The sequence below is a fragment of the Leuciscus leuciscus genome, assembly GCF_965113295.1.
Source record: "Leuciscus leuciscus genome assembly, chromosome: 8".
Taxonomy (NCBI): Eukaryota; Metazoa; Chordata; class Actinopteri; order Cypriniformes; family Leuciscidae; genus Leuciscus; species Leuciscus leuciscus.
In genome coordinates, this window is record NC_138732.1 from 39,751,509 (window position 1) to 39,778,746 (window position 27,238).

The window sequence follows — 27,238 nt, forward strand, 5'->3', positions numbered from 1 at the left end:
TATGTAATTTTATCTTGTGATTTTATACTTGTGATTATTTTTAAAGGCTGCCTGTTTTACATCTGGCTGGGGGACTACCGAGGAAAATTAGCACTTTTGAGCTAACTCGGGTACATTTACATTGTTTTAATGTTGATTAATGTACACTGTCCCCTTTCAAATAAAGAATAAATGAAAAAAAATGAAAAATGTAAATAGAGAATCCGCCATGGTGCAAGGGCAACTGGCTTTTAAAGGGAATGGGAGATGAGCCTCTGGTTGGTTTATTGCACGTTACACTCAAAACACCCCCATTACTCATTAGGAGAACAGAGAGACAACCCTTTTAGACCAGATTTGGACACGCCCTAACTGCACTTGTGCCCTGCGCTTTAGACCATGTGCTTAGATCGTTAAAATAGGGCCCATGTCTTTAAATGAAAAAACGCGTTCTGTGTGAACCGGCCCTAATGGATTTTGACACGGTGTAAGAGTCTATTCTTAGATTCCCTTTATTTTCCATATAAGTATTTTACAAAGACAGTTTTCAACATCATTCAGAGAATGTAATTATTTAATTTTTATGTAATGTTATGAAATTACCAAAGAATATAGCTAAACTAATGAAAATATGTTTACTGTTTGTTTACATACTGAATAATTCAGGTGAATGGAATATATAGGGTTTAAAATGGAATATTTCAGAATTATTGGCATACACTTAATATAACAAAAGCATATTAGGCTGGTTATGATAATTTTCTATTTGAATTAAGAAACTGATGTATTTCCAACTTGATTTTCTAACATTCAGACATTTTCATTAATAAACAAATTAACTCTAGCCGAAAAAAAGAAATCATATTAAAAGACATTAACTTTTTTCATTTTTGCTAAATGAACTTGGTTAATCCAGTGTTGTTGATATCGGAAATCTTGAAGGCTATCTTTTCAACTTCACTGTTCTGACCACATTCAAAGAGACAGGCAAATAACTTTTGATCCTCACACTCTGCCAGATCTGAGTATCCACTTGGACCTTCCTTGATGCACTTTATGGGTTCCCATTGCATGGGATCCAACGGTGATTTATTCACATAGATTGTGAGATCCTTTCTCGTGTTTGTATCAGATGGATGAGAATAGAGCAGCCATGGTTTCTTATCAGAGGAAAGAATTTTCAGCACACTGCCTTGGCAACCATCACCAGTCTCTGTCAGCTGTGCAGATTTAGGCTTGTTAAAAGTTTCTTCACTATTCTCGCTTAGAGCCTCGACTCTGTGGCCGGATGCAGTTCGAGCATTGCAGTACAGTGTGTCGTCTTTGATCTCAGCCATCTGACACTCACCAGACTCACCTTCCATTTGTTCTCCTACATGCCAAGTGATTCCTTCATCTTTACTGTAGAATGCAAATGCACGTGATACGAGGCAACAACATGATGAACAACATGATGAACAACATGATGAACAACATGATGAAAAACATGATGAACAACACTTGGATTTAAAATAATACGCATATGCTGGGATAATCAGTCTCCCGTTCGTCATTTGAACACCATGTCCTGGTCCAACAGCAAAGGTGGCCCAGTTTTTCTCCTTTTCACTGATCACATCTTTCAAGGGCTTAACATCACTCCAGCTTCTGCCAGTGTCCTCACTGGTTATGTAACAAAGTTTGGCCTGGTTCTTTTTTTCTTTTTTTTGCTTATCTTCAGAGACACCAATGGGAATGCAAATAAAAAACAGGAAGAGCGTTATAGAATCTTTCTCATAGACCGGACATGGATTCATGCTGCGGTGGCCAGGTAGGAAAGCTTTATCGAGCACCTGAGGAGGATGAACACTGTCCCACTGAAATAAAAACATGATATCATGTGAAAACAATCTATGAAATAGTTCAGTTGTGAAGAAAACCGTCTGTTATGAAAAATGTTTTTCAATTTTGTTTAAACGTGTCTAGTACCTCAACTTCCTTCTTGTCATTCTTCCACAATCCTCTTCTCATCACAAGCACATCTGCATCAATGTCTTTAGGAGTTTTCCGCTTTTCAGCGAAGGCAAGGTAGGTTTGTTCGGCACAGATATAGATGAGAGCTGGAATTCTGTACGTCACCTGCTTATCACCAACTTTTGCCTCCTGTTTGAATAATGTTTCTGGTGTTGTGTCGTCGAGAGGAATTGAATTGCTGTTTGAAGATGTATTGTTACCCATTGTAAAATTCTAGCCCTATAAACAGAAAGAATAAATAGTAGAGGTATCAGTAACAGTATCACTGTGCACTTCAGCCACGTGTATGAATGTATGAATTACATTGCTTGAGAGACCAACTCAAATCAAATCAAAATTATTTTAGACCTTTTCTAAGAATTATGTTGGCTTGATAAAAAAGACTTTCATTGAGTGGGTCAAAACTTTTATACAATAACCCTTTTAGGCCTGGTTTCACAGACAGGGCTTAGATTACCATGTTTTCCGGACTATTAGTTGCACTTTTTTTCATAGTTTGGCTGGTCCCTGCGACTTATAGTCAGGTGTGACTTGTATATCAAAATTAATTCATACTGACTGACATGAACCCAGAGAAAACATTACTGTCTACAGCCGCGAGAGGGCGCTCTATGCTGCTCCTGTACAGTGTTGGGGGTAACGAGTTACAAAGTAACGGATTACAGTAACGATATTACTTTTTTGCGTAACGAAATAAAGTAACGCATTACACTAAAATTTACAGAAGTAACTAGTAACTAATTACTTTTTTTTGAGTAACTACCCCAACACTGCTCCTGTACCCCTGAAAAAATTTACTGAAAACTACTGAAAACTGTTAACTGAAACATTAACTTAAAGACAACTGAGAAAGACTGAACACAAACAAAATGCCCCCCAAAAGAAAATCCTATTCTGCAGATTACAAACTGCAGGTAGTAAAATATGCAGCCGAAAACGGTAATCGAGCAGCAGAAAGAAAGTTTGGAGTGAGTGGGAAACTTGTGAGGGACTGGCGAAAAGCAGAGGTTCTCGAACTGTAATGAAGAAAACAAAGAAAGCTAATCGCGGGCTGAAAGCAAGATGGCCAGAGCTGGAGGAACGAGTCCACAGATGTGTGCTTGAACAACGCCTGCCGGGGAAAGGCTTGTCAACGGTGCAGTTACGTCTCCACGCCCTGGTAGTTGCCAAGGAGATGAATATAAATGACTTTGCAGACGGGCCTGCTTGGTGTTACTGCATCATGCGATGCAACCGCCTCTCTATCTGAGCACTGACAACGCTGTCAGAAACTGCCAGCAGACTTCCAAGCCAAGGTCGACAGTTTCCGTGAGTTCGTTGAAAAGCAGGTAACTGAACACAACGTGTCACCGGATCATATTATCAGCATGGACGACGAGGTCCCCCTCACGTTTGACATTCAGCCTGTTGTTCTGTGTGCTATTGTGTAGTTGAATAACTTGCCTTTCCAGATTAAATGTCTGTTCTTGGTCTTGGATTTTGTGAAGTAAATTTCTAAATAAATGCAGCTTAAAGTCCAGGGCAACTTACATATGTTTTTTTCCTCTTCATGACACATTTTTTGACTGAAGTGATTTATAGTCCGGAAAATACGGGAAGCCTTAGTTCATTGGTAAGCTCCTCCCCTCAAACGGGGATGAGCCAATGGCAGTTGAGTATCAGAACTCGAACATCTCTAGTTTTTAGATTTTCAGCGCCATAAAGAGAAACATTGGAATTTGTCAAAATTGATCAAACACATCTTGGGACAAGGTGACATTTATGAAATTTAAGTAGACATTTTATAAACATAAAGATTAGTCAGTGCAATTTGCTTTCAGTTTAAACAGCTCAAACATGCATTTTAGTCTGGGACTAGCTTAAGCCTTGTCTGTTGAACTGGGAAAATTTTTAGCTTTTTTCCTCAAATATCTCTCACTAGCAACTGGCTTACACTGTAAAAAAAAAAATCATGGGTCTTGTCCTTTTCATTAAAATATTGTGTATATTTTGCTAAGAAAATTGTGGTTCCCTTTCGTTGTCACTCCGAGTTACGTCGGATGACGACGAATGGGGTTTCGCTTAGAAAGCCTATCATCTTCGAGTATATAAAACGAGCCAATGGCAAAGAAATGCCATGGGTCTGCGGAATTTGCATAGCGTAACTCCGCCCCACCCTAGGGGTATATAAGGAAGTACGCTGCAACATGCAGATATGTTTTCGCTTCGGAGCCAAGTTGATTCACTTCACTCCACAGCCAATTCTGAGTTATCTCTATTCTCTTCAAGACAAGCCTCTCTCCAGGTGTTGGTGTGACAGCGAGTTCCAGCGAGTGCACATTCCCTGCTTATCTGTGCAGTGATTTGCCAGAGTTTGTGTGTTCATCTCCCTGGTCGCTTCAACACTTGTGGAGAAAATCTCCGCTGTCTTGTGTGTCTGGGTATTGAGCACGCTAAGGCAGCGTTTGTGGATGAGTCATGTTCCCACTGCGGGAACATGCCCATCGCACGGTTGCGATCGAGACTCAATGATCTTCGTGTGAGAGTCCCCTCATCCGCACCCCGATCTAGCAGCTCCGAGAGGGCTGGTACTTCGCCTGGCGGCCAGGGTGATCTGAGATTACGGTGTGGAACAAAGTGCCGACTATTCCACGCTCCACACCGTCCTCTAGCGCCGTGCAACCCGCGAGTCTTCCGAATGAGCCCGCTGTACAGTCCTCTGACTTGCCGCGGGTCTCATTCGGCGCTCCAGAGGAAGATTCTATGTCGATTGCTGCATCACAAGGTGGGCAGGAGTCCTCGGGAGAGGAAGATTCGGCTGTGCTGCCACCTTCGGGTGTCCCAGCATTGCCCGAGTCTGATCCCGAGCTGACGGCCATGCTTTCCCGGGCAGCCGCGGCCATTGGGCTCGAGTGGTCCCCGCCACCCGGTCCAGTGCGCTCGTGGCTGGACGATTGGTTTTTGGGTGCGGCCGCTGATCCTCGTCAGCGCCCAACCCCAATTCCTTTCTTCCCGGACGTGCATGAGGAGGTCTCGAGGTCCTGGAAGGCACCCCTGTCTTCCCGTGATCGCTCGACGGCCTCCTCCGCCTTTCCTCCTCTCGATCAGGGGGCTGTCAAAGGGTACACTGGGGTTCCCCAGGTTGAACGCTCTGTGGCCATGCAATTATGTCCCCAGAGTGCTTCTTCCCGCGGTGACCCAAAGCACCCCTCCAAAGCCTGTAGGTTCTCCTCCACCCTTGTGGCGAAGGCCTATAGAGCTGCGGGGCAGGCAGCCTCCTCACTGCATGCCATGGCGACACTCCAGGTCTACCAGGCCCAGATGTTGCGTGACATGCACGAGGGGAGGACTGACCCAGGGCTCTTTGATGAGCTGCGTGCCGCCACCGACCTCGCTCTCCGGGCGACGAAGGTGACCGCACGCTCCCTGGGTCAGGTGATGTCCACCTGTGTGGTCCAGGAGAGACATCTGTGGCTCAACCTGGCTGATATGCGGGAGGCCGAGCGAACCCAGTTCCTCGACACCCCCATATCCCAGGCTGGCCTCTTCGGCGGGGCAGTCGAGGACTTTGCCCAGCAGTTCTCGGCTGCCCAGAAGCAGACTGAGGCTCTCAAACATGTCCTGCCCCGACGGCCCGCTGCTGACCCCCAGCCGTCGGCACAGGCGCCTCAGCCCGCTCACCGCCGTGGACGCCCTCCCGCGGTTCCCCTCCCTCCCGGACGGCCCCAGCAGCAGCCTCCATCTGGGCCGCCTCGTGGAGGAAACCGTAGGAAGGCGTCACAGCCCCCTCCAGCCCCGCTAAACGCCAGGCCAAGCGGCGCTCCTGAGACGGGCTGCTCAGAGATGGCTCTCAGTTCTGTACAGGAGACGGTAGCAGGGCCGCTCCTTCCCCCGGTGGAGGGCCGGGGGAGAATCCTTGGTTTTCCCACCCCCGCTGCTCGTCCCTCGACGGGCAGCACCCTAATGTGGTTAAAGACAGAACTGACATACCCATCTCTGAGCACACAGAGTTCTCGGATGGCAGTGCGCGACGCTCACGGGCCTCGCCACTCTCATCCCCCTCTGTCGCCAGACCCCTGCCAAAGCATGCCCCCGTGGGACGCTGGTCCTCCCCTGGCATCCTCTGGCAGGACGCGGCTAATGACCGTGCCCCCGCACCGGGCCGCTATGCCACCCACGCCTGGGCCGGTCATTCCGCCTCGCTGCACCACCGAGGGTACGTCTGTGGTCCGCATGACCCCGCTGGTACAGTTTTTGGGAGCCTGGTTAGAGCTTCCCAGACTGTCCCGCTGGGTCGCGAGAACCATCAGGCTCGGCTACGCGATTCAGTTCGCGTGATCTCTTCCCCGTTTCAGGGGAGTCCGCTTCACAATGGTCGGTGGCAATGCCCCTGTCATGAGAGCGGAGGTCGCCACCCTACTGGCGAAGGGTGCGATCGAGATTGTCCCTCCAGCCGAAATGAGGTCCGGCTTCTACAGCCCTTACTTCATTGTACCGAAGAAAACCGGTGGGTTACAACCAATCCTGGACCTGCGCGTCTTGAACCGCTCCCTTCACAGGATGCCGTTCAAGATGCTCACGGCCAAACGCATTTTCGAATGTGTGCGGCCGCAGGATTGGTTTGCAGCGATCGACCTGAAGGACGCCTACTTCCATGTCTCCATTCTTCCTCGACACAGACCGTTCTTACGGTTTGCTTTCGAGGGGCAGGCATACCAGTACGCGGTTCTCCCTTTCGGGCTAGCCCTGTCTCCTCGCGTCTTTACGAAGGTCGTCGAGGCAGCCCTTGTTCCCCTTCGGGAACACGGGGTTCGCATCCTGAACTATCTCGACGACTGGCTGATCCTAGCTCACTCTCGAGACCAGGTTTGCGAACACAGGGACCTAGTGCTCCGGCACCTAGCTCGTCTGGGCCTTCGGGTCAACTGGGAGAAGAGCAAACTCTGCCCCGTGCAGAGGATCTCTTTTCTCGGTATGGATATCGACTCGGTCGCCATGTGCGCGCAGCTTACGAGCGAGCGCGCGCAGTCACTGCTGACTTGCCTTCGTCAATTCGAGGGCAAGAGTGCGGTCCCACTGAAACTTTTGCAGAGGCTCCTGGGGCATATGGCATCCGCAGCCGCAGTTACGCCGCTCGGATTGCTTCATATGAGACCGCTTCAGCTTTGGCTTCGCGATCGAGTCCCGAGGTGGGCATGGCAACACGGCACGCTCCGAGTCCCAGTGACTCCGGCCTGCCGTCAGACCTTCACCCCGTGGTCGAACCTCAGTTTTCTACGGGCCGGAGTGCCCTCAGAACGAGCTTCCAGGCATGTTGTTGTATCAACGGATGCCTCCACCACGGGCTGGGGCGCCATGTGCAATGGACATGCTGCCTTTGGCATGTCAATTGCCTCGAGTTGCTGGCTGTACGCCTTGCCCTGCACCGCTTCCGGGCGTTGCTCAGGGGTCAACACGTACTAGTCCGTTCAGACAATACCGCCACAGTAGCGTACATCAACCGCCAAGGTGGTCTACGCTCCCGCCGTATGTCGCAACTCGCCCGCCACCTCCTCATATGGAGTCAGAAGCATCTGAGGTCGCTTCGAGCCATTTATATCCCGGGAGAGCTCAACCGTGCGGCCGACGAGCTGTCTCGGCTTCGGCCTCTCGCTGGAGAATGGAGACTCCATCCCCAGTCGGTCCAGCTGATTTGGGATCAGTTCGGGGACGCTCAGATAGATCTGTTTGCCTCCCACGACTCGTCCCATTGCGACCTGTTCTATTCCCTGACCGAGGGCACGCTCGGCACGGATGCACTGGCGCACAGCTGGCCGCGGGGCCCACGCAAGTATGCCTTTCCCCCAGTGAGTCTTCTTGCGCAGACTTTGCGCAAGATCAGGGAGGACGAGGAGCAGGTGATATTGGTTGCCCCGTATTGGCCCAACCGCACCTGGTTCCCAGAACTAGTACTCCTCGCGACAGCACCTCCCTGGCCTATTCCTCTGAGGAAGGACCTGCTTTCTCAGGGACGGGGCACCCTATGGCACCCTCATCCCGATCTTTGGAACCTCCACGTGTGGCTCCTGGACGGGACGAGGTAGGTTTGAGTACCCTACCACCAGCGGTGGTGGCTACCATCACTTCCGCTAGAGCATCGTCCACGAGACATGTCTATGCGTTGAAGTGGAACCTCTTCGTCAACTGGTGTTCTTCTAAACATCAAGAACCCACGAAATGCCCGATCAGTGTCGTGCTTTCCTTCCTGCATGAAGGGTTGGAGCGAAGGCTGTCTCCCTCCACCCTGAAAGTGTATGTTGCCGCCATTGCCGCACATCACGACGCAGTCGAAGGTAAGTCCGTTGGAAAGCACGACCTGATCATCAGGTTCCTGAGAGGAGCGAGGAGACTGAATCCTCCTCGCCCTCCTCTCGTTCCCTCTTGGGACCTCTCAGTGGTTCTAACTGCCCTGCAGAGTGCTCCCTTTGAGCCTCTGCAATCAGTGGAGCTTAAGTTCCTGTCTATGAAGACAGTGCTCCTGGTTGCATTGGCCTCTATCAAGAGGGTAGGGGACCTGCAGGCATTCTCGGTTGACGAAGCGTGCCTGGAATTCGGGCCGGCTAATTCTCACGTGATCCTGAGACCCCGGCCTGGATATGTGCCCAAGGTTCCCACCACACCCTTTCGAGACCAGGTGGTGAACCTGCAAGCGCTGCCCTTGGAGGAGGCAGACCCAGCCTTGGCACTGCTCTGTCCAGTACGCGCCCTCCGTGCTTACGTAGACAGAACGCAGTGTTTCAGGACCTCTGACCAGCTCTTTGTCTGTCATGGTGGGAAGCTGAAGGGAAAGGCTCTCTCCAAGCAAAGGTTGTCTCACTGGATAGTGGACGCCATTGCTTTGGCTTACCAGCAGCAAGGTCGACCATGCCCCCTTGGTGTGACGGCCCACTCCACTCGGAGTGTGGCATCCTCTTGGGCTCTAGCGCATGGCGCCTCGCTAACAGACATCTGCAGAGCTGCAGGCTGGGCGACACCTAACACATTCGCAAGATTCTATAATCTCCGAGTGGAGCCAGTTTCTTCTCATGCACTCGCTTCAACTAGCCGGTAATAGATTCTGCTCAGGTGTCTTCGCTTGCTTGCCATTCCTCTCCACGGATGGGATATGTGCGATTATTCCTCAGGTGAGCCTCATAAGCCCTGAGTCTCCTCCAGCACTGACGATGTCATCGCCAGAGTTGCCTCCGGCAGCTTTCGCGCTTGGCTAGGTGCCTCCATGTGCATGGTTCCCCCTCTGGGTGACCCCCACATGTGTATTTCCACTGTAAGCCTCTCTGAGCATGTGTCTTTCCCTTGGCAAGCCACCTTGCCACCCCTGGGGTTGAAATATTCCACCTGCGGCTGGATACCCCAGTGTTTCTCCATATGCAGCCCTCCGGGGTCATATGTGTATTCCAAGTCCCCCCCTTCGGGTTGGGCATGATTGCATATTTCCACTGAGATATGCTTCCCAGTGTACCTTGGTTTAATCCTGTGTTAAGTAGGAGTCCTTCGTCCGTGCCAGTCTCACGACACTTACGCAGGGCACTGGAAGACAGTCGGGAGGTGGCGTGATTACACTGGGAACCCCATTCGTCATCATCCGACGTAACTCGGAGTGACAACGAAAGGGAACGTCTCGGTTACGTATGTAACCCTCGTTCCCTGAGTAGGGAACAGAGACGTTACGTCTCCCTGCCACTTCCGCTGTACCGCTGGAACGCCTGAGTTCAGTCTCGGCTCCTCAGCGAAGACATATCTGCATGTTGCAGCGTACTTCCTTATATACCCCTAGGGTGGGGCGGAGTTACGCTATGCAAATTCCGCAGACCCATGGCATTTCTTTGCCATTGGCTCGTTTTATATACTCGAAGATGATAGGCTTTCTAAGCGAAACCCCATTCGTCGTCATCCGACGTAACGTCTCCGTTCCCTACTCAGGGAACGAGGGTTACATACGTAACCGAGACGTTTGATGTTGTATAAAAAATATTGAAAACATTTCACTAATAAAACCAAGAGATACATTTTCCTATTTTTTTTTAAGGAAACATACAGTTTTGAGGCTTGAATTGAGGAACAAATTATGCCGTTTTATTTATAGACACCATTGTTAGTTCCCAGCATGCTTTGCACATGGCTGGAAATGTAGTGTAAATATTGAATATTATTGTTATTTTATGTGTTTTTGAGTAAAGGGAAACATCTGTCAATGTTTAATGTTCAGTTATGTTTGATATTTGAAAGAATTTTTGACAAGTTTTGATCGTTAATTGTGCAGAAGAGTAGGGATTTTGGTTAGGTTGTGAATAACTGCATATATTTATGCTCTTAAGTATGTTGTTTTGTTCATTGAGCAATAACTTTGCTATAATGGTAGTGCAGTAACAAGTGTGTTTATGTGCTATAATAGCAGCATACAGTCTTTTAATTATACAATATAACCCAAAATCAAATATAAACAGATCATTTCCATTCACTTGAATTCACACAATTTTGAGAGTCAACTTAAAATTAAAAAGCATATTTTACAAAAAATATTTAAAAAAATAATCATAGACTAAATAATTTTTACATGATTTTGCATGATTTATTCAGGTAGATTCCATGAAAGAAATCAAGCCTTAACTACTCAAAAATACCATGTGTAATATTGTTACCATAATTATTTTAAGTAGCACATAACATTGTTTACATGCCAAAACATGCTAACATTATGCTAATTCATGTTATCAATGTGATAAGATATGCTAAATTATGCTAGCAACATGCTATTTTATCAAAAATATATGAGTTAGAAACATGTTAAAACATGTCAGTAACATGCTAAATCATGCTAGCAGTGTGTTAAAAATGCAAGTGACATGCTATTTCATATTAGCAATGTGTTAAACATGCTAGTAAAATGCTAATCAAAGCTAGCAACATAAAAAAACATGCTAGCAATGTGCAAAAAAAAAAAAAAGCCAAATTAAAGTTTGTCTACGAAATTTACTAGTTTATTTTTCTTCTTCTGGGACAAAATTTTGACTGTATCTCTATTTTAGAGCTATTACTCCACAACCACCAAACTCGGCTCAGACCTTCAGACTGTTTGTGTGATGTAGTGTGCCCCTTACCAAAAAGAAGTATACTTCAAGTTCATTTTATGAAGTATACATAAGTAATGTTAAAGTATATTTTAATGTATACTTTATGTAGTAAGTATACTAATGTCAATGTACTAGTAGTAAACTTGCAAGTGTTCTATTTTAATACTGCTTGGGACTAAATTGGCCCACTTTTAGTATAAAAAGTATACGTTTAAGTGTACTTAAAAGTAAACTTTGAGTGCACAACTAGTTTAGTTTAGTAGTTTTATACTACGGTGACGCATTGCTGCCACATACGTATTATTTTTTCCCCTCAATTATGTCGTAATAACGAGATCTTATGTCGTTTTGACGACATCTTTTCTCGTAATAACGAGATCTTATGTCGTTAAAACGACATCTTTTTCTCGTAATAACGAGATGCTATGTCGTTAAAACGACATCTTTTTTTTGCCCTTATAAGGACATGTGTAGTCATGTACAAAATATGCCTTTATCCACGTACACAGCAAAATCCCCAGTGTTAAATCAACACCTACAGTGTCAAATTTAACACCAGCAAAGTGTGTATATGTGTCCACACTACACAGTGTTACATTTACACTTTTGAAAGTGTTAATTTTTTAACACTAATTTTCTGTTAATTCAACACTGTATATTGTTAAAAGTTAGCACTATTCAACACTTAACATTGTTGTTTTTACACCACACTAGTGTTAGTGTTAAATTACAGTGTTATTGAGTAATACTTTTTATTTTACACCAACACCAGTGTAGTGTGAATACAACAACATTAAGTGTTAAAATACTCTTCAGCAATAACATTATTGAGTGTCAATACCAATAGGCTACCTCTAGAGCTGCTTCCAATCCTACTAAAGACAAATGGCAGAAAATGTCACAAACACACTTTATTAAGGTACACAGCAAAAAAGCCAGTGTACATTTAACTCAAATTGAGTCAAATTTAACACTCCCGAAATGTATAAATGACTCCCTCCATTTGGGAGTTAAAATAATGCTTTTGAAAGTGTGAAATATATACATTACTCATGGAGTACATTTGAACACTTTGTTAAAATGTATTCCGTGAGTAATGTGCATATTTCAAATGTACGTCACACTCCCCGCGACACACACTCCTATTGCACTAAAAGAGCTGGGCGTCTTTTTCAAGACGCCCCTTTTCCTGATCACGCAGCTCTCGCGCTCGCTGACGGCGACTGCCCTCACTGCGAGCTAGTTACTGCCTATGGTGACTCTGAGGACTCACCTGGCATCCTTCTCCGAGACTGCTCCTCCGCCCCCCCACCCCCAACCCGCAAAGCTTGCCGGTTCGCCCGCTTGCCTTGCCTGCTTGGGGGACGATACCTGTTCTCCCTCTGTTCGAGCCGCGCACACCGCGCCGCTCACAGAGGATGTCAGGAGCGGGCGGTCACGGGGCTAGCTTTCTCTCTCCCTCTGTTCAAGCCGCGCAAACTGCGCCGCTCACAAGGGAGGCTGGAAGCGGACGGTCGGGGTTAGTTTTTCTTTACGTTATAAGAAAGCTACCCTGCCTCTGCGCCCCATTCATGCGTCACTCACCGGCGAAAGGAGAAAGGTGTGTTTTTAGTCCCTCCGAGGATGGACTGACCTTCAATTTCTCATACATTTCCCAGTTCCCTGATCATGCGACTGGAAATATCAATATTGCAGCAGGCGAGCCTGTTTTAATACAAGCGCGCCTGCAAGCATACGCCGAAAAAGCATGTGACGCTGTTATATGCTCGTGCTTCCGAAAGCCTTTGTGTTCCCCCCTGTGGCTCAGTGGCGGAATCATTGGTTTTCCTCACGAGAGACCGGAGTTCGAATCCCGGTCTAGCGGCAGTTAAAATTATGCCGCCAATGCTTCGCTCTGTCAGTTCCCTGAAAAGCGACTGCAGATGTGCATTTTGCAGCCAACGAGCGCGTTGCACAACCCGCTCGCCTGCACCCAAACACCGTTTCTATGGTTTCCGTGCGTCACTGGCGAAAGGAGAAAAGAGCGTTTCTGGTCCCCCCGCGGACGGACCGACCTCCTCTTTCTCGTACATTTCTCATTCCCCTCTGAAGTTCGGGCGACTGGAAATGTCAGTATTGCAGTGAGCAAGCCTGTTGTAATACACGCATGCCTGCAAACAAACGCCAGCACGTTGACGCTCTCTTATAATACTCGCGCTAACTGAGTTATAATGTGTCTCCCCCTGTGGCCCAGTGGCAGACACTCAGGTTTTGCACGCGAGAGACCCGCGTTCGATCCCCGGGTCTACCGGCAGATAAAATTATGCCGTCAATGCTCGCTCTGTCAGTTCCCTGAAAAGGCGACTGCAGATGTGTATTTTGCAGCCAACGAGCGCGGTGTACAACCCGCTCGCCTGCACCCAAACACCGTTTCTATGGTGTTCCGTGCGTCACTGGCGTAAGGAAAAAAAGGGAGTTTTTCTGGTCCCGCTGCGGACGGACCAACCTCCTTTTTCCTATACATTTCCCATTCCCCTCTGGAACTCAGGCGACTGGAAATGTCAATATTGCAGTGAACAAGCCTGTTGTAATGCACGCAGGCCTGCAATAAACGCCAGCATGTTGACGCTCTCTGTTTCTATGGCAACTTCTCGCTCGTTCAGTTCCAGTAAATGTGACTGTTCCAGTGTATCCTGCAGTAAACAAGTCGGTTCTGTCACCCGCTTGCCTGCACACAAACGCCGTTTTTACGGCTACCCAGATAAATCCCATAAGCGTGAATTTTTCTGGTGTCCCGGCCACGGCCGATGGTGCTTTATGTGTAGAAAGAATGCCCACTGCCCAGTGCCCATCTCTACACACAAGCACAGCCGTCACACAGGGCTTGCGCACATGAATCGACTCAGATCGATTGCGCTTCAAACATGGTGAATGTGCCCACTAACACCACGTTATGCATGTCTCACGGTTTCTGTAAAAACGAAACCAACGTGCATTCGCTACACTCAAGCGAACAATACTTTCAGTGTGATATGTGCCCGCTGTCCCGCGCCCACATCCACACATAGACATGACAGTTCCTACGGGAACCGCCCAGCCCTCCCCCTCGCGGTTGACCACCGCAGAGGAGTCGAGCGCGGGCAATCTGCCCGCTGTTATCAGCGCGCCCCATGCCTCAAATGTCACGAGCGCCATGCTTGTGTTACAGCACGCCGAAGCTTCTCCATCGCTGAGCGAGCGGAGCGCGCTTCGTATTCAACCCCTAGCAATCCATGCAGACGCATGGGCAAAGCTACCCGGGGTTTCGAAGTGGGTGCTGAACATTATAGAAAGAGGCTATTCGCTGCAGTTTCGCCGACGCCCTCGTCGCTATGTGGCGCGCGTCGAGACCACGGTAAAAACAGAAGTAGCACATTTACTTCGAGCCGAAGTGACGAAACTATTGAGCAAAGGGGCCATAGAGCCTCTCTCTCTCAAGTTCAGAGCGAAGGAGGGCTATACAGCAGATACTTCCTGGTACCGAAAAAAGACGGGGGTCTCAGACCCATACTTGATCTAAGGCAACTGAACAAAGTGCTTGTGAAGCGACAGTTCAGGATGCTCACGACCAGGCAAATCCTTGTGCAGATTCGCCAAGGAGATTGGTTTGTGTCAATAGATCTGAAAGACGCGTATTTTCAAATACAGATAGCGTCACGTCACAGGCGATATTTGAGATTCGCCTTCGAGGGCCAGGCATATCAGTACACAGTCCTGCCGTTCGGTTTGTCCCTGGCACCCCGTACATTTACGAAGTGCATGGATGCGGCGCTCGCACCCCTCAGAATGAGAGGCATGCGAGTGCTGAACTATTTGGACGATTGGCTGATTCTAGCGCAATCTCGCGCAGTGCTCATAGAACACACGACCATTTTACTCGATCACCTCGAGGATTTGGGTCTCAGTGTCAATTGGGCGAAGAGCTCTCTGTCACCCAGTCAGAAGATATCTTTCCTGGGCACAGAATTGGACTCGCTGTCCATGATAGCGCAACTATCACCACAGCGCGCGGTAGACATTCAACGCACAGCGAACTCGTTTCGCTGCGGCGCGTCTGTCCCGCTCAAGAAATTTCAGAAGATGCTAGGTCTCATGGCCTCAGCATCGTCAGTGCTCCAGCTGGGCCTGCTCCGCATGCGCCCGCTGCAGTTTTGGCTGAAAGCGCGAGTCCCACGCAGAGCGTGGGCATCCGGTTCGCTTCGCCTCAAGGTCAATCAGAAGTGCGTCACAGCTCTGAAACCTTGGAGAGCGAACGACTGGTACCAATCAGGTGTAAGCCTGGGGACTTCCTCGAGGGTGAAAGTGGTGTCCACGGACGCGTCCACCTCGGGATGGGGAGCGCTGCTCGAGGGCAGACCGTTCCTCGGCCAGTGGTCGGAACGGGAGAAGCTCCTGCACATAAACTGCCTCGAAATGCTGGCAGTAGACAACGCGCTGACGCGTTTTTGTCCCCAAATAAAAGGACGCCACGTCTTGGTCCGTTCGGACAACATGTCTGTGGTGTCCTACATAAATCGCCAGGGCGGCCTCAGGTCCAAGAACCTGTACAGGCTGGCAGAACGCCTCCTGGTATGGGCTCAGTGCAACCTGCGCTCGCTCAGAGCAGCGCACGTGCCAGGGCTCCTGAATATAGGACCGGACAGACTGTCCAGGAACAATGTTCCGGCAGGCGAGTGGTCTCTACACCCACAGACAGTCCAACTGCTGTGGAAGAAATTCGGCAGAGCGGAAGTAGACCTGTTTGCGTCTCAAGAAAACGCTCACTGTCAGGAATTTTTCTCCAAGAGCAGGAGCGCGCTGGCCCATGTGTGGCCCCGCCGCCCGCTCTATGCTTTTCCCCCCGTCTCTCTCCTGCCTCAGGTGATAGAACGGATCAGGGAAGAAGGATGCTCAGTACTGCTGGTGGCACCGCTCTGGAAAAACCAACCTTGGTTCCCAGTCGTGATGCAGTTAGCAAGTACTGCCCCGTGGCCAGTACCAGTGAGGAGAGACCTCCTCTCACAGGCCCACGGTTCGATCTGGCATCCTCACCCGGAACTATGGTCCCTTCATGTCTGGGCCATCAACGGGTACATGTTGGACTCCCTAAAGGAGTATTAAACACGATCACGCAGGCTAGAGCTCCGTCTACGAGACGACTCTATTCCTCGAAATGGTCAGTGTTTTCGGGCTGGTGCAGAGCCCGTGGTGTGTCACCCACAGACTGTGGTGTGACGGAGGTGTTTTCCTTCCTGCAAGAGCTGTTGGATGAGGGCAGGGCCCCCTCCACGCTCAAAGTTTATGTGGCGGCTATAGCAGCGTTCTCAGAAACAACGCTTGGTCAGTCAATAGGAAGGAACAATTTAGTCATCCGCTTCCTTAGAGGGGCTAAGAGACTGAATCCTCCCAGACCTCCCTCAGTCCCCGTATGGGACCTTTCTACGGTTCTGGAAGCCATGAAAGGTGCGCCATTTGAGCCTTTACAGTCAATCGATTTGAAACACCTGTCTTTCAAGACGGTGTTTTTGCTGGCTCTCGCTTCAGTGAAGCGCATAGGGGATCTACACGCGCTCTCTGTGGGCGCGGCGTGCATGGAGTTTGGGCCTAATGACTCAAAAGTTATACTCAAACCTAAGCACGGTTATGTTCCAAAATCCCTCAACACACCGTTTAGGGCGCAGGTTATCTCCCTGTCAGCCCTACCGGTCCCTGATGAGGAAAGAGACGCGAGCCTCCTTTGCCCAGTCAGGGCATTACGAGCTTATGTGTCTCGCTCGTCTGGTTTCAGACAGATGGAGCAGCTCTTTGTTTCGTTTAGCGGACGTTCTAAGGGACTAGCCGCGTCGAAACAGAGCCTATCCAGATGGATAGTTGATGCTATAGCTCTGGCATACGCCTCCAAGGGCATGCAGTGCCCGTTGGTTGTCAGAGCGCACTCCACGAGAGGCATGGCCTCTTCGTGGGCCTGGTCAAGTGGGATTGCCTTGCAAGATATTTGTATGGCGGCAGGCTGGGCCTCCCCGTCTACATTTATAAGGTTTTATAACCTAGAGGTTCCCGCCCTGCAGGCCAGGCTGCTGTCGGTCTAAGTTTACCAGTATTATCTGACCTGATGCGATCAGCTCAGAATGCTGCGTCTACTGAGCACAGCTCAATGTTCGACAGTAAAAAGTAACAGCACGAGATGTGCCTGGGCAAACTGTGTAAGACCCACATTCCCCCATCAGTTCAGGCCGCACCCCGCCCTGTCTGTATGATGAAATTCGCGTCTCAGCGACGCTGCCATATGTGGAAGAGTGCGGCTTCGCCCCTCCCTCTTCCCGGACTCCCTGTGAGTTCCCTGAGTGATTGTGCACTATATGTACCCCGGGCTTTTCGCCCTTGGGTCTTTGGTGTCAGATCTCAGCATGCACGGCGTTTTGCATTGGGTCCCCTAGCGTAAGATATCTTACGCAGTACGAGAGACCTCTCGTAAGAGAACGTACTCGGTTACTAACGTAACCTCGGTTCTCTCTAGAAGAGGGAACGAGTACTGCGTATCTTGCCGTGCATGCACACGCTCTGGTTGCTTCGATGATGAAAAACCAGATAATAGCTGCCTGCGAGCGGTATTTATAGGCCTAGACCACGCCCATTTCGGCGGGACGTGACGCAGCGGGCGCGAAGTGCCCTGATTGGGTCTGGCGTCACGCCAGGCCTCGCTCGATAGGCTGCTGCAGTTGCCGCAGAGCAGCCAATAGGCGCGCGAGCTGCCTCGCCTATGTCTGCATGCTGCCGCAACGCGTTTTGCATTATTACAAAATTAAGGATAATTTTTGGCTTCAATATCTCGCGGAAAAAGGATTTTCCCCTAGCGTAAGATATCTTACGCAGTACTCGTTCCCTCTTCTAGAGAGAACCGAGGTTACGTTAGTAACCGAGTACGTTTTTTTCTTCTGTTAGCTTATACAGTAGTACACAGCGCGGTGTGGTTGTGTTGTTCCTGCTGACGAAACCCCTCTCGGTTGGTGGCAAAAATCGTGCGGTATGTATACACATATAGCGCGGCTGGCAAAGACATACTTGACCACACCTGGCACCGGTCAGAGCTGAGCGTGTTTTCATCAGCTGGAAACATTGTCAACATAAAGCGCTCAGCACTCGTTGCAGATCAAGTTGAGCTTGTGATGTTTTTGATGAACAGTATGTAGATGTAGTGAGTACAAGTGTAGTTCATGTAGTTCATTTTGCTGTCGGTTGAAGTGTGTTTTCTCAGGTTACTAATGCTCGAACACAGTTTTATGCACTATTGTAGCCTAATTGTCCTTGCACGCACATTGTCATTAAGGAAATTATATTTTGTTTAAGAACAATTGTTTGAAAAGTTAATGCACTTTAAAAAGTGAATGTCATTTCATTTCAATAAAATATGTGATGCTTGATTTGGTTTATATTTGTTTATTGCGCTCGCTTGTACCCACTTGTGGGCATAGGAGTCGATACAACACTCTTTTTTTCCTTTAACGTTAACTATTGTCTTTAGAATTATAATTTGCTAATATTTTAAGAAAGAAATTCGAATTTAGCTTTTCAGCCATTTTGACAGCCCTTACGCACGTGCCATCGCATTGACATCCTGACGTCACGTGTCTTTACGGGATTTTTACAGAATGTGTGTGAACACACTCACAGATTCCGGAAAATCACTGGCAGTGTGAATGAACGGCACACATTATCCGTGTATTTTCTGGAATCTCTGTGTGAAAGGGGCTTTATAGTTTACAATTTATATATTATTTTTGCACTTTAAGTATACTACTATGTTCCTATTTAGGTATAATTTTAACTAACTAATTTTAAAAACCAACCTTTTTATCAACACTTGAATGTGGGTAAGTTTATTTATTTATCTATTTTTAAAAAGTCAACACTTTAAACAAAAAGCTGAGAAAATTGCATTTTAGTCAAAGACTTCGTCCGGATGGGATTCAGAAAGATGATCAAAATAGATGCAGTAGATCGAGTCCATCAACACCCTCGAAGCTTCACAGTCCTTTAGCTCGTCCTGGGTTGACATTTCATTCGGTAACATTAGCCAGTTTTGATTTATATGCTGTTTAATGTTGATGATAACATTATTTTACATTTGTGTGAACAATCTTCTATCACTTGTTTCAGCTTCTTCTTCTGTGTTTTGATCTGGAGATTCTGTACTCTTTCAGAAGATGTGTAATAGCGCCCCCTACCGCATAACAGTGAAAACCCTGATAGCCTGAAATTTCAAAGTAAATTCCTAAGTACACTACCAGTGGACTAGCCTGCTCAAAAATTCAGATACTCGTAATTAGGAACATATCAGTTTTCTTTATAAATCAATATTTTCAAACAATGTAAGACAGTATGTAAAACTATGTGAACAATTATTTAATAGGCTACTCTCAATCAAAAGATTAAACACAACTGCATGCCAAGTATACTTAGAATACTTATACTTTTAAAGTATATCTCGATCAAAAGATAGGGACAAGTAGGCTAAATATACTTAGACCTTTCTGTCAGTACAAGTAAAGTATACATAAGTGCAATTTTAAGTATATTTCTGAGAAGTACAAAGTATATTTCTTGAGAAGTATAAAAAGTAGACTGAAAGAACTTTCTTGTTTTTAGTTTAAAAGAAGTATAATAGCACACTTGAATAAACGTATTTTTCGTAAGGGGCTATATCTTTTCTAACTGTTCCGACTTACAGTTTTCCTAAAAAATTATGATCAAAACTCGGAAAACTCCCATAGACTCACATTGACGGAATGTTCAGACTTTTCAAACTATCAAAAATTCATATCTAAACTCCCTGAAGCCCATTACTGTGTGTTCACACCGCCACGCCCTGCCAACGACGCCGTAGAAAGATTTGTGGACGCTCTGATGCTCTGACGTATATCGAATGTTTGGTCTTTTTTTTAAGTCAAGTCAAGTCAAGTTTATTTGTATAGCGCTTTTCACAATACAGATTGCATCAAAGCAGCTTCACAGTATTAAATTAAAATAATACAACAAAGTTTGTTTCAAGAGGAATTTATTGATTGATAAAATTAAATTAAATATCCCCAAAATATCCCCAACTGAGCAAGCCAAAGGCAACAGTGGCAAGGAACCGAAAAACTCCATCAAGTGACCTAATGGTGTCCTAAAACTCCATCAGGTGCCTTAATGGAGAAACAAAAAAAACCTTGGGAGAACCCAGGCTCAGTCGGGGGCCAGTTCTCCTCTGGCATTGGATAGAGGCCGGATTGTAGTTTGAACTGTAGGATTATATGAATGCCTGGCTGAAGAGATGCAACTTTAATCTAGTTTTAAACTGGGAGAGCGAGTCTGAGCAACGAACAGTATCAGGAAGACTATTCCAGAGTTTTGGAGCCAAATGTGAAAATGCTCTCCCTCCTTTGGTGGTTCTGGATATCCTAGGTATGACCAAAAGCCTTGAATTTAGTGATCTCAAAGAGCGCGATGGATTATAGGGCGATAGAAGATCCGTTAAATAGACTGGAGCTAAGCCGTTTAGGGCTTTATAAGTCAGTAGCAATACCTTGTAATTAATACGGAACTTTATAGGTAACCAATGCAGTGATGATAAAATCGGTGTTATATGATCATATTTTCTTGATCTCGTAAGAACTCTAGCGGCGGCATTTTGGACTAACTGTAGCTTGTTTATTGAGGATGCAGGACAACCAGCTAATAAAGCATTACAGTAATCCAGTCTCGAGGTCATGAATGCATGAACTAACTTTTCTGCATCAGAAACTGATAGCATATTACGTAGCTTAGCAATGTTTCTAAGGTGGAAAAAGGCTGTTTTTGTAACATATGAAATATGATTTTCAAAAGACAGGTTGCAATCGAGTATAACACCCAGGTCTTTTACTGTAGAGGATAAAGTAATAGGACATCCTATGATGTTAAAGTTGTATTGTGCGAGGTTTTGTGGGCGGTTTTTTGAACCGATAAGTATTACCTCTGTCTTGTCTGGATTTAATAAAAGAAAATTACGCGTCATCCAATCTTTTATATCTTTAACACACTCTGTCAATTTGGAAAATGTAGCGTTTTCATCCGGCCGTGATGAAATATATATTTGAGTGTCATCAGCATAACAATGGAAACTAATTCCATGTTTCCTTATAATATTTCCAAGTGGCATCATATATATTGAAAATAACAGAGGGCCTAATACAGATCCCTGCGGCACTCCATAGTTTACTGGAGTTATGATCGAATTTTCTCCATTTAAATAGACAAAATGGTAGCGGTCAGATAGGTATGATTTGAACCAGCTTAGTGCTTGTCCTTGAACACCAGTATAATTTTGTAGTCGATCTAAGAGTATTGTGTGATCTATAGTATCGAACGCAGCACTAAGATCAAGTAAAACTAGTATTGAGATACAGCCTTGGTCAGAAGCTAAAAGTAAATCATTTGTGATTTTAACGAGCGCAGTTTCAGTGCTATGATGCGGTCTGAATCCAGACTGAAACTTTTCATAGATATCATTTTGTTGCAAGAAAGAGCCCAGTTGAGCGGACACCACTTTTTCTAATATTTTAGACATAAATGGAAGATTTGAAATGGGTCTATAATTTGCTAGATTATTATGATCTAATTGTGGTTTCTTAATGAGAGGTTTTATAACTGCCAGTTTAAATGTTCTTGGAACATGACCTAAAGATAAAGACGAGTTAATAATATTGAGGAGAGGCTCTTCCACTACAGGTAACACTTCTTTCAGTAGTTTAGTTGGTATAGGATCTAATAAACATGTTGTTGTTTTAGATGAAGTGATAAGTTTATTTAACTCTTTTTGTTCTATAGTTGTAAAGCACTGTAATTGTTCTATCGGGGTGATAATTGAAGCTGAATTGTAAGGCGCGATTGAAGATTGAACGTTTATAATTGTGGTTCTGATGCTTTCTATTTTCTCAGTGAAGAAGTTCATGAAATCATTACTACTGAACTGTAACGGGATATTTTGTTCGGGTGATGTCTGTTTATTTGTTAGTCTAGCCACGGTGTTAAATAAAAACCTTGGATTGTTTTGGTTGTTTTCTATTAGTTTGCGGAGGTGCTCAGCCCTGGCCGCTTTTAGGGCCTTTTTATAACGTGACATACTGTCTTTCCACGCGATTCTAAAGACCTCTAAATTAGTTTGTTTCCATTTACGCTCTAAAATACGGGTTTCTCTCTTTAAAACATGCGTAGTATTGTTATACCATGGTGCTTTATTTTTCTCTCTGACCTTTTTTAATTTAATAGGTGCAACCACATCCAATGTTCTAGAGAGAATGGTGCTCATAGTGCTAGTTAGTTCTTCTAGTTCATCTGTTTGTTTGGGTTCAGGCAGCAGCTGAGACAGATTAGATAAGCAATTTGAGAAATTATCTATGGTGGATGGGAGGATTGTTCTGCCTGGTTGATAACGCGACGCCGCATGACATATTACAGCAGTACGTAATATGCAAGTTACCATGTAGTGATCAGTGACTTCATCACTTTGTGGAATGATATCTATATCGGTTGGATCGGTTCCGTGTGATATAATTAAATCGAGTGTATGATTAAGACGATGAGTTGGTCCGGTGACGTTTTGCTTGACCCCAAATGAATTTAATAAATCTGTAAACGCAGCTCCTAACGCATCATTTGGATTATCTACGTGTATGTTAAAATCTCCAACAATTAATGCTTTATCGACATTGACTAATAGGTCTGAGAGAAAATCTGCAAACTCTTTTAGGAAATCAGCGTAAGGCCCTGGCGGTCTATATACGGTAGCCAAGGCTAGAGATAATAGGGATGTTTTTCTAACATCTAAGAGCGTAACATTTAGTACAAGTACTTCAAATGAAATAAACTTATAACCCGTTTTCTGAGTAACATTTAGAATATCTTTATAAATGGTTGCAACACCTCCGCCACGGCCAATCAGACGGGGCTCATGCTTATAACAGTATCCAGGAGGAGTAGACTCATTAATACCGAAATAATCATTTGGTTTAAGCCAGGTTTCAGTAAGGCAAAGTACATCGAAGCTATTATCTGTGACTATTTCATTTACAATAACTGCCTTAGGTGTGAGTGATCTAATGTTTAGAAGACCTAGCTTTAGAAATAGTTTTTGTTTACTAATAGCAACATTTTCTGTTTTAATAACAATTAGATTTTTCCTAGATCCTGCATTAGATTTATTATTTGATCTCACTAAACGAGGAATAGACACGGTTTCTATGCAATGTTCTACACTAGTATTTATATCAGTTGAATTGGTGCAGCAGAGACTATGATTTGGACTTTTGGTTACTAGTCAAAAGGACTTTTGGTTACTTTGTTTTTTTTACTTTATTTAAAGGGGCCGCAAAGCAAACAAGCACATTGATCGTTATTTGTGCAGAATGACCAAGTATCTTGGAATACCAGTGGAATCTTTTAAATTTGAAAGTAAGAAATTGATCGATGGAAAGAACTTAACAATTATAGTGACGTTTGCTAACAAAAAGCCATTTTTGTAGTGTGACTTTTGTGTTCATAAATAAGTGTTAATCTAATTTGCATTCCCGCTGAAAAACAAGCTTCCTAGCGCAAAAATGCCTATAAATAGTGTTGCGCGCCTTCTTATCAAATTCACATGATCAACCTCTCCTCTATTTTGCTCGGGAACTAATGTGGTCGGTACGGCCATCACCGTCCAAGAAGCGCCGATCCAACCTCACCGGCGGTGTGAATGCACAGTTAGGCTCAACTTCCATTCTATGTACTATTTCTAAGCCATTAAGACTAATTTAAACTCAAACTCTAAACTCATAAACTCAAACATTCATAAAGTCAAACACTCATAAACTCTAAACTCAAAAACGCATAAACTCTAAACTCATAAACTCAAACACTCATAAACTCAAACACTCAAACACTCATAAACTCTAAACTCAAAAACTCAAACACTCATAAACTCATAAACTCAAACACTCAAACACTCAAACACTCATAAACTCATAAACTCTAAACTCAAAAACTCAAAAACTCAAAACGCATAAACTCTAAACTCATAAAGTCAAACACTCATAAACTCTAAACTCAAAAACGCATAAACTCTAAACTCACAAACTCAAACACTCATAAACTCATAAACTCAAAAATTCATAAACTCAAACTATAAACTCAAACACTCATAAACTCAAACACTCATAAACTCAAACTCTAAACTAGTAAATTTATAAACTCTTTTATGCACGCCTTCTTATCAAATTCACATGATCAACCTCTCCTCTATTTTGCTCTGGAACTAATGTGGTCGGTACGGCTCTCACCGTCCAAGAAGCGCCGATCCAACGTCACCGGCGGTGTGAATGCACAGTTAGGCTCAATTAAACTTCCATTCTATGTACTATTTCTAAGCCATTAAGACTCATTTAAACTCAAACTCAAACACTCATAAACTCAAACATTCATAAAGTCAAACACTCATAAACTCTAAACTCAGAAACGCATAAACTCTAAACTCATAAACTCAAACACTCAAACTCTAAACTCAAAATCTCAAAAACGCATAAACTCTAAACTCATAAACTCAAACACTCAAACTCTAAACTCAAAATCTCAAAAACGCATAAACTCTAAACTTGAACACTCAAACTCTAAACTCACAAACTCAAACACTCATAAACTCTAAACTTGAACACTCAAACTCAAACTCAAAAAATCATAAACTCAAACTCTAAACTCAAACACTCATAAACTCAAACTCTAAACTAGTACATTTATAAACTCTAAACTCATAAACTCAAACATTCATAAAGTCAAACACTCATAAACTCTAAACTCAAAAACGCATAAACTCTAAACTCATGAACTCAAACACTCAAACTCTAAACTCAAACACTCAAACTCATAAACTCTAAACTCAAAAATTCATAAACTCATAAACTCTAAACTCAAACACTCATACACTTAAACACTCATAAACTCAAACTCTCAACTCATAAATTTTTAATTTTAAATTCATAAATTCATAAACTCAAAATCAAACTCTAAACTCATAAACTCATAAACTCATAAACTCAAACTCTAAACTATCTCTAAACAAAATGTATTTATCTATCTATATTTTAAAACTACAAACTAAAACTTAAACTATTTCAAACTGAAAACCTTCAAACTTTCTGGCTAGGCTTTTTCAAGCCAATTTAAAGGTTGTCAACAAACTTTTTATATTGTTATTATTACAGTTATTATTATCTAATTTATACTTAAATTGTTGTCTACCATAACCTATATGGGTTACTTCCATGGTTTCTGTCCTTGTTGATAATTCTCCATTAGACTATAAGAAGCAATACTCACAGAAATGATGTTTCCTGCAGCAGCAGCAAATGATTCTTACAGCAGGGTTGTGTCACCACAAACACTAGAGCCTCTTCTCAGGTTTGACCAAAACATGCTGAGCATCCTGTATTTATTGTCATATATCAACCAGGGGCGGCGCTAGGACTCGAATGATTTAGCCCCGAATGTTTAGCCTGGAACAGGTCCCTGAGCTTATGGGAAATATGATAAGAATAAAGTAAATATTGGTTGTTTTATCTTAGTTCGGAGCAGTCTCTGACTGGTGATTGTTGAAATCTGTCTCTCCCTCCTTCCCTCCCTCCTGCACACACACAAACACACACACACAACACACACACACACACACACACACACACACACACACACACACACACACACACACACACACACACACACACACACACACTCCCACACTTCAAATCTACTCAGCTTGAAATTCCCCTCCATCATTGACAATCAACTGAGCAACAGCCCTCAACCTCCTTATGGAAGCAAGTCACACATGTTCAAGTCACAAGTAAGTCTCAAGTCCCTACCATCAAGTCTCAAGCAAGTCGAAGTCGCAGTACACACAAACCAGTCAAGTCAGTGGTTCACTTCAAGCAAGTCAAGTCAAGTCCTGCTAAGGGTCAATTCAAGTTACAATACCAAACAGAACAAAAGTAGAGATTATATTGGCCTCAACCTTATTCATTTTTCCCACAGAAATGATTACCTTTCTAATACATTTATATCGTAATATTAATAATATTCATATAATTTATTATAGCATGTATTTATGATTATCAAAATTTGGAATTATTATTATTATAATACCAATTATACGAATATAAATGTTGAAGATAAAACATTTAAAGGTAAATTCACAAGTGTGATGTATTAATTATATAGCCTGGCTCCGCCCTCCTACGTACTTCCGCTCAATTTTCATTTTCCTTCAGTACGTCGTCTGGGTTTGCGTAATATTCACGGGTTTTCTCCGACCAATTTTTTACCGGTCCAATCAGCAACCAGTCCAATCAATGGCTGAGAATGATGACGTTAAGGTCGTGCGCTAGTCGTGAGTCACGACCAAACATTAGCGATTGGTTATGGCAGATCCAGAGTGGCTCTGGGCTGATCCAATAGTTTTCATCTTCCGCCTTCAAGGAAGTTAATGCTTGTCAATGGACTGTGGCCAGACACTCTGTAATGAAATATACAAAATTTTGGGAGGACCAGGCTATTAATTATATTGGTTTTATAGTAAATGTCATATGTTTAACTTTGCTTATTTTTCATGGAATATCACAGGCAGAAATTAACTTTCCCATTAAGGGCCAATATTTGACCCCTTAAATTGATTTCCAGGGGCATTTTTTTTTCTAACTATGTTCTAACTATTTTTTTCTAACCGTGCATGTTCACTGCAACAGCATAAATAATGTTATGAGATTAATTATTTATATATAATAATTTTAGCATCTCTAAATTTAGCATTTAGAGATGCTAAAAAAAATGATAATATTTTTTATTATGAAATTAAAACCGCCAGTAGGTGGCGCCAAATCACTGTCTTACAGTTTTTTTTATTCGCTTTGGTACTATTTTCACAAGTAAGGTGTACATTTTCAAAACTCTTAGTACAAAATCCAAACTGATCACACTTGTAACACAGCTAGTCATTCTTTCAAAACCTGATCTCATGCTTTCATTACAGTTATACACATTTCAGTCCACATAATCATTGTTTCAAACACAAGATTATTGTAATATGTAATGAGAACATTTGGTTTAATCACAGAAAC

General features: G+C 44.5%; 1 protein-coding gene across 2 annotated transcripts; it reads right to left on the reverse strand.

Annotated features, from left to right (window-relative positions):
• Positions 1-733: 733 nt before the first annotated feature.
• LOC309505027 (sialidase-3-like) lies at positions 734-25,718 on the reverse strand. Of its 2 annotated transcripts, none has more exons than XM_082178384.1 (3): positions 25,449-25,718; positions 1,954-2,211; positions 734-1,835 (listed from the first exon to the last, which is right to left on the reverse strand). In XM_082178384.1, the coding sequence occupies exons 2-3, from the start codon at positions 2,194-2,196 to the stop codon at positions 873-875; spliced, it is 1,206 nt and encodes a 401-aa protein (XP_082034510.1). In that variant the 5' UTR covers positions 2,197-2,211; positions 25,449-25,718; the 3' UTR covers positions 734-872. The 2 variants fall into 2 exon arrangements, with proteins under 2 accessions (XP_082034510.1, XP_082034509.1); XM_082178383.1 differs by having other exon boundaries at positions 1,948-2,211.
• Positions 25,719-27,238: the final 1,520 nt, after the last annotated feature.